Consider the following 8070-nt stretch of genomic DNA (forward strand, 5'->3'; position numbering starts at 1 on the left):
ATTCTTACTAAAAAGTAAATTTATTAGCAGAGCTCGAAGTTGATACATTTGAATCCGACTGGAGTCGACTCACCTCGACTTCGAGCTCTGGAAATTGGCCCGAATAACACGAATAGGTTAATCGATTAATAGTCCGGCTCTAGAACGGCATGACCCCATATCAGTCAACGAGACCGCTTCTGTACCATGAAAACATACTCTTTACCTCTTAAAGTAACAACACCTCTGACTTGATGCCATTTTTTACTTAATTCGCTGGTCATACATATCAATTAGGATCCATGCCCTCCCTTAGATGCCGTCTGACTTCCACTTTATTTAAATCCGACTCGACTTAGCTTCAAGCTCTGAAAAATAACCCAAATAGCTCAAATCGGTGAATCTATCAACAGTACGGCTCCAAAAAGGCATGACTCTGACTTGGTCTTGCAACTTACTTACTTAGCTAGCCGTACAGATCAATTGTGAACCATGACCTCCTTTAGATGTCGTCTGAAGCTGGCTTCTATTCGATTTAAACCCAAAACCTTGCCATAGTCACACCTGACAGGTATAGAGTCTTATATCGATTAAAAAATAAACAAAAATTCAAGTACGCAATTCAATTCTGACTCAAAATGTCCCACCTAAAAACACACATAAAAGAAATTAATAGAAAATCAATCTCAGTGACCCCATCTTGAGAACAGTCGAGTCGTTCCCCACTGTGTAGTTTCTCACTGTTGGCCTCGCGTTATCTCGGTCTCAATATTATCATGCACACCAGAACAACACGATTCTTTCGTCTCATTGTGTTTATTTCTTTTTTTGCTTCTTTTTCTTCACCTTTTTGGTTGGAAAAAAAGCACAAAAAAATTCAATCAATCTTATTCACTTTTTTCTTACCTTTTGCTTTCACGTTTACCCTCTACTGCTTAATGAAATGTGTAACAACAAGACGATATGGCGTTGATTTTTTGAGGATTTTTATTTTTGCAATTTAACAATGAATTGCTCCTTTGTGATGATATGGACGAGTTTGTGCTGTGAATTTATTTTTAATAATGAAGTACATGAAAAATTTAAGATCTCAAATGCTGTGGATTGTTGCGCACGGAGGACCTTGGCTGGGGCGCACGGGGAACCATTGCCACGTTTAAAGAACGTCTGTAGACAAATCTATTTTTCAATAACTTTTGCTTATTCGGGATATTGAGAACTCTATCGTCCGTACTCTACATACTGGGGCATCTTGTGGTCGTCTGTTCACATGACCTGGCCATCTCAAGCGATTTACATGAAGAATAGTGGTTATTTCAGCATCCTGGAAAGGATAATTATACCTTCATCGGTACACTTCACGTTCTTTTGCAGGTCCCGAAAAATCCCGGGATCCCGAAAATTTCAAAAGTCGGGATCGGGATTAAAATTTTCAATTTTTAAGGTAATTTTTACATTTTTAATGTCATTTTTTAAAAATTTATTAGAAAATTGATTAAAAATTTCATTTCATTTTCTAATATTTCCTCAATTTTCCAGCTTATGTATGTTAGTTTATCAATTTTCACTCTTAAAATGTTCAAAAAACTTCTTAAAGACACAAAGAGCTTGTTCATCTGCTTGTGTAGAGTTCCAGATTTCTGAGTCGTACAATGCAATGACCAGGATGTATATGAATAATTCAAATTTGGAATGAACGTTAAAATGGAATTTAAATCGAGTTCAAAATTAAGTTTATTGTGTAATTTTATTTTTGATTTTAGAGTTATAAATTAAAAAACTAAATAAAATTCTTGTTTCTAAGAATTTTTAATTCTTAATACTTAACTTAATAGCACAGTGTTAGTTATTCACTTCAGTCTCATTGACTTAAATTTAAGAAAATAAATCTTTTCGCTTAATTATTAATAAGAACTTAATTAAAATGTTTCTAAATTAATTTATCTTTTTTCATTTTCAAAATCAAATTTTCAAATTCTCCATTACTTCCAAAATTTTCAGTTGTAACATCACTTTCAATATTGACTCCATTTTCTTCTAAAATCTCTTTAATGCTTTTTTGATTCAAATGTGTTTTTTGAATGAGAAGTTCATTAAATTGTTCAGACGATAGGAAATTTGTAGTTTGATGCCAAACAATTTTAAGCTTTTCCAGATCTTCCAACCATATGCAGACATGCAAAATATTTCCCGAATCACTGTTGCAAATTTTCATAAGATTAAATATTTCAGGTTTTTTCAAGAAATTTTCGAGAAATTTTAATAAATTTTGAATTTTACGGGAATCAAAATTTGATGATAAGCACAAACGATGGAATAAATTTCCTTTATAACTTGTGCATTTTAATGCTTCATTTATAAATTCATCACTGGTTCTGTTTTTCACTTCCATTACAAAAGATTCAAATATCTCAATATCCTGACTTGACTCAATAATAGCTGGAAAAACTGATCTTTTAGTAATTAATGTTTTTAAATTTTCTGTGTCCATTCTGGCGAATAAAAACTTTTGGAATTTTAAAAATAATTCTTGATTTTTTGTATTTGACGCTATATTACTAATGAATTTATCTAAAATTTTAAAAATTTTACTAGAATTAACATTGTTGAGAATATTCATGACAAAACTTAATAAATTTTCATGATTTTGTGTAAAATATTCATCAAAACATTCGATTTTTTGAAAAGATTTCAAATAGCTTCCAATAATTTTACATTCAATTTTCTCAAAAATTGAGAAATCATTAAAAGCATCATTTAAAAATAAACGAACTTTTTCAAATTGCTTAAGTGTTAAAACTTTAACAAATATGTCAAAAAATGAATTTTGAAAAATTTGTCTTTGTTTCTGAATAAAATATTCTTCTTGATTAATATTAATGATTTTTTCAAAATTACATGAAATATAGTCAGCAATAAAGAAATCTTGAAACATTTCATTCCTAAAAATGTAATTATTGTCTTGTTTTGTTATCAAATCGAAAGCAATTGTTGATATTTTTGGATTCTTAAAATGTTGACTATTAATGCCATAAATACATTAAACTTCTGGAAATGAAGTGTTGATAGCAACAAAATGATGAAAACATTTATAATCAAAATTTATAAGATCATTAAAGCTTTCAAGTGAGACTTTTTTCTCTAAATATTTTGCAAAAAAGTTTTTAAAAATTTTTCCACAAAGTTCAAATTCTTTTAAGTCATTAACACAATTTGTGTTGTTTTTGAAGCCATCAGCTGCCATTTTGAATAATCTTGGTAATCCAATTGACCGGGATCCAGTCTTGGATATTTTCTTAGAAATTTGAGATCCATTCTGTTTGTATTCTTGATATTTACTTGAATCTTTTACAAAATTTTCAATTTCTTCTAAATTATTTAATTTCTCATTTTTTATGTCTTCTAAAATCCAATTTTTAGCTATCAAGTCAATTCCTTCAATTTGAGAAAATTCATTTAATTTTAATATTAATTTTAATTTAATTCTTTCTCTTATTTTGTCTTCATATAAATCTCTTGTTGAGATCCATATCTGATTTCCTGCATTATGTATGTCAAAAGATTCTATCAAATTTAATATTAATCCATGTTTTGAATCAACTTCGTCAAATCCATCAAAGAAAATTATAACTTTTCCAGCTGCATATAATTTATAAAAAATATTTTCTTCTAAAGAATTTTCGAATTTTAAAACAAATTCGGCAATAAATTTTGGAAAGTTATAATTTTTTTGTGATTTAAAATTATTTGAATATTGCTTCAAATCAATATAAGATATCCAAAATTTTGGATACTTTTGCTTCAAATCTTTTGCAATTTTCCTCATTATCCAACTCTTTCCAGATCCTGCAATATCAGATACAATAATAAACTTCTCTTTTTCAAAGCTTTCATCCGGTGATACTTTTGTTTCAGCCCAACCCATTTTCTTTATCAATTGTCTTGGTTGAAATAAAAAGTCAAAATATTCATCTTCATCTTTTACATCATTTTGTTCAAGATTCACGTTAATTTTAATTCTTGAACTGTCTAAAAGAAAATTCATTAAATGACAATTGACAATTTTTGAAAAATATTCAAAAACTTCTTTTTCTTTTTGTTCATCTTCAATCCTTTTAGAGCAATTTTCTAAAATATCAAAAATTGTAAAATCTTTTCTATTTTGGAAATTAAGTTTGGATTGAAGGAATAGCTTTTGGTCACTATGAGTTAAGTCGTTCCAATTAAAATTCAATTCTTCATTTGAAAAAATGACATTCCGTTTTCTTAATAAATCTATTAGCTCTTCCTTCAAACGTTTATCAGAAAAAATGAATATAAACCTGTCTTTCGCAACATCTAAAACTTCATTTTTTACAGCTATTGAGCAATTTACAATTACTTTTAAATTTGAATATTGCATTAATATTTTAAATAAATTTTTAAGATTTTCAGATTCATTTATAAATTTAATATCGACAAAAATATATTCTGTATTTATAAGAATTCCAAATTCATTGTAAAGGTAATTTTTAATATTTATAAGTAATAATTTCGGAGAATTTGTGGTTACAACTACTAATTTACTGTTGACTATTCGTTTAGTTGTATCTGGTTCAATAGAGATCTTTAACTTAATATTTGAAATATTTCCAAACAATTTAGAACAATTGTTGAACTTTCTAACTGTTTGTCTTTTTTTCATGTCAAATTTTTTAAATTCAGGAATTACAGAATTTTCAAAAAACTCAAACAGTATGTTATACTTATTTTCAAGATGTTTTACTTTGTCATCATCATCATCAAAATGTGCCAAAATATGCACAACTCTTACAATTAGTTCTTGATGAAATTCTTCGATTTCATATAAATTAAAAACATTTGAAATGATTTCATTGCATTCATCGTCTTCATGCTCATCACTTGTTGACCATTTATCAATACTTTTGACAATTGATGTGAACTTTTCAACTATTTCATGTTTATGCTCAAAATATGGATTTTCATTATTTTCAAAAACTAAGCGTAGAACATAATGGCATAGCTCATGTGCTAAAACTCCTTTGATATTTTGTTCACGACTCTCTCCTGAAATGTCATCAAACAATTTGGCGCCAATAAAGATCCATTTATTAGTCATAAATGTTGCACCCAAAGCATCTCGTTGTTTTAAACTCATTTTTTCAATCTAAAATTGACAAAATAATTTATTTTAATATTTCAATATTGATATATTTCCTAGCAGGCAAAGAGCTTACTCTCAAGAGCAGAGTAACGCTTGCGAGCACACTAAACTACAGGGGCGTCCATCCAGGGGGAGCCATTGGAGGCACTGACCCACTCCAAGAATTGGAAAACCGTTTATTTTAAATTTTTTGCATGATTTTTTAAAAAATTGGAAAAAACGGTCGGGCAACCCCAGGAAATTTTTCTGGCTTCGCCACTGCTCAACTAGTGTATTGAATTTAAGTAGCACTCAAAAGCATGCTCTTTGTCTGTTAGGAATTGCTAATATCAGAGTTGCAAAACAGGTGTCTATGACAGGTGAAAACCGTACAAATTCTGTATAATTTATATGGTTTTCATTATAAAACCGTACAAATTATCAAAAATTTGCACAGTTTTGCCTGTCACAGACACCTGTTTCGCAACTCTGGCTAATATTACATAAAATTTAAAATATTTTTAAAATAATTACCGTTTCGGATTTAAAATCAAAAACAATTGTCAGAGAATCACATGACGCTGCAATATCAAGCAACCAGCTTCCAAATTTCATCTTATTGATATCCTCAAACCATTTATTAATTCTTTTTCGATATTCATTCTCTTGATTTCCTTCGATTTTACAATTATGTATACGTGATTTTGTATTAAGCTTTGTTATGGAATTTACTGTTTTTGACACATCTACATTTGTGATTATCTGATCAAAAATAAATTTTTCAGCTATTTTAAGCTCTTCGGCATCTAAAACTTGATCAATATCATCAAATTCTAGTGACAAGAATCCTTTTGACACAAGATAATAGTAAGCTCGGTAATTTCTATATTCTAAAGCTACACTTAATGCTGACTTATTCTCAAGATTAAAAAAATAGCTGCAATTATAATTAACATTTTCGATGATGTCTCTTATGTCAGAATTTACATCTTCTTTAACTGCATTTTGTAGCTTTATTCTCGTTTCCACAATTTTTTGTAGTCTTTCGTGCTCAAATTTGACATTTGTAAAATTGTCAGGAAATGGAAAATCACAAATTTCGACTAGATCACTAAACAAATCCAGTTGCTTACTATTAAAAGCCATGTTGGATACTTGAACTTTGTAGTCAAAAGACAGCTTTTGGATATAACATGTGCAGTCAATAATCAAATAATCAATAATCTCTTGATTCATATTATTTATTGCAACAGATAAAATTGACCGATCTAATACTTTGTTTTGAGTAGGATCATTTATGCTGGATCCCGAGAATGTTGCTCCATCAACTTGATCTGACTCTGCTTCTGCTGATTCCAAATTTATGTCAAAAGTTAAATTTAAATATTTTTGTGCTTCGATATTTAAAATGTTTCCATCATCTCGAAATGGTACATCAAGAAGAGCCTGCAAATCAGTTTTTGATCCATATTCAGCACACTTAAGGATTAATGAAGTAAAATCAGCATCATCAACTTTCATGAGTCGCAGAATTTTGAGAATTAATTGTAAATTTTTAAGTTGATTAAAATTTTCAATGATATGATTCAGACAGTAATCCAGATGTCCATTTAAAATTTCATTTATGAAAGTTGAAAAATTTAAAATTTTGGAATTTCTTTTCGTTCTGTCAATAGATTCAAATGCTTCTGATGTTTCCATTTTGTAATAAAATTTTGCAATATTTTCATTTTTTGAAACTATTTCGAGGAGAAGTGGACGGCTTTTATCAAAATTTATAATTACTTCCTTTAATTCCTTAATATCACTGATCTCACTGATGTTTATGATAAAAACGAAAAGATTTGGAAACTCATTCCTATCCAAATTTCCAATTATACCCAAAATTTCATCATAATTGAAATCAGTCGATAATTCAATAATTTTGCAGCATTTTTTCTCATGATTTGTAAGTTTACTTTTTCTATCTTTTGTATAATTTATAAGGCACGATTTTTGAACTTCTTTAGAGACGAAATCAATAAAATTAATTGTTGTTTCAGTTTTTGTTGCAGTATCTTTGGTACCGCTACTGTTTTGGTCAGAATTCATCTTTTAAGAATTAATTGTAGTATTCTAGTTGTTGAAGCTCATGTTATGAAGATTTGCAAGCCTGAAAAAATTAAGATTATTTAATTTATTTGCAATATTCAAGTCGATCAGATGACGCTTCATGGGAATATCCAGATTATATGTCAGGGGCGTAGCCAGAAAATTTTACTAAGGGGACCCAACCGTTTTTTAAATTTTTAGCGCATTTTTGAAATTTATTTCAAGAAGGTAGCTTAATAAGACACTTTGTTCGGTCGGTCGGTCGGTCGGTCGGTCGGTCGGCTGGAACGCGAGATCTCGAATACTAGACATCGTAGAGAGCTCGGAATGGTTTTAAAAGATCAGTTTCATAAAGTTATTGGCGCCCCGGGCATTTAGAACTTTCAAATCAACGCATAAATACTATAATTAACAGTTTTTCATTTTCATTTATAACAACAACAAAAACAATAACACGTTTTTTCATTGTTTTACAGTGTTCTTCAATGTTTTTCGATGTTTTTACAGTGTTTACTGAACAATGTTTGAATTTTTTTTTGACCGTTATGAGGTTTGAATTATGAAAATCCGTTAAATGATGAAGTTCTTAAATTTTTGGAAGTTATATACGGATCTTGTTTTTTAAGGTCTGGATGTGACCTGGATCTTACTGGATCTTGTGTTTTAGGTCTGCAAGCAACCTGGATCTTACTGGATCTTATGATTTAGGTCTGGAAGTGACCTGGATCTTACTGGATCTTATGCTTTAGGTCTGGAAGTGACCAGGATCTTACTGGATATTGTTTTGTGGATCTAGAAATGACCTGGATCCTACTGGATCTTGTTATATGGATCTGGAAGTGACCTGGATCCTACTG

General features: G+C 29.6%; 1 protein-coding gene across 1 annotated transcript; it reads right to left on the reverse strand.

The window, feature by feature from the left end:
• Positions 1-3019: 3019 nt before the first annotated feature.
• On the reverse strand, positions 3020-7594 carry LOC139092933 (protein PFC0760c-like). The gene is made up of 2 exons (XM_070643507.1): positions 5657-7594; positions 3020-5146 (listed from the first exon to the last, which is right to left on the reverse strand). Exons 1-2 carry the CDS (start codon positions 7211-7213, stop codon positions 3020-3022), a joined length of 3684 nt encoding a protein of 1227 aa, XP_070499608.1. The 5' UTR covers positions 7214-7594.
• Between the last annotated feature and the right edge of the window lie 476 nt (positions 7595-8070).

Source organism: Chironomus tepperi, unplaced genomic scaffold, assembly GCF_022539635.2.
Source record: "Chironomus tepperi strain 1889 unplaced genomic scaffold, CSIRO-AGI_Ctep_v1 contig_316, whole genome shotgun sequence".
In the NCBI taxonomy this organism is placed as follows: domain Eukaryota; kingdom Metazoa; phylum Arthropoda; class Insecta; order Diptera; family Chironomidae; genus Chironomus; species Chironomus tepperi.

Excerpts from the sequence above, each read along its gene's own strand:
- LOC139092933 (XM_070643507.1), bottom strand. The coding sequence starts at position 7,213 with ATGAATTCTGACCAAAACAGTAGCGGTACCAAAGATACTGCAACAAAA. Across the intron at positions 5,147-5,656 it reads TTGATTTTAAATCCGAAACG|ATTGAAAAAATGAGTTTAAA; the intron begins GTAATTATTTTA and ends TGTCAATTTTAG.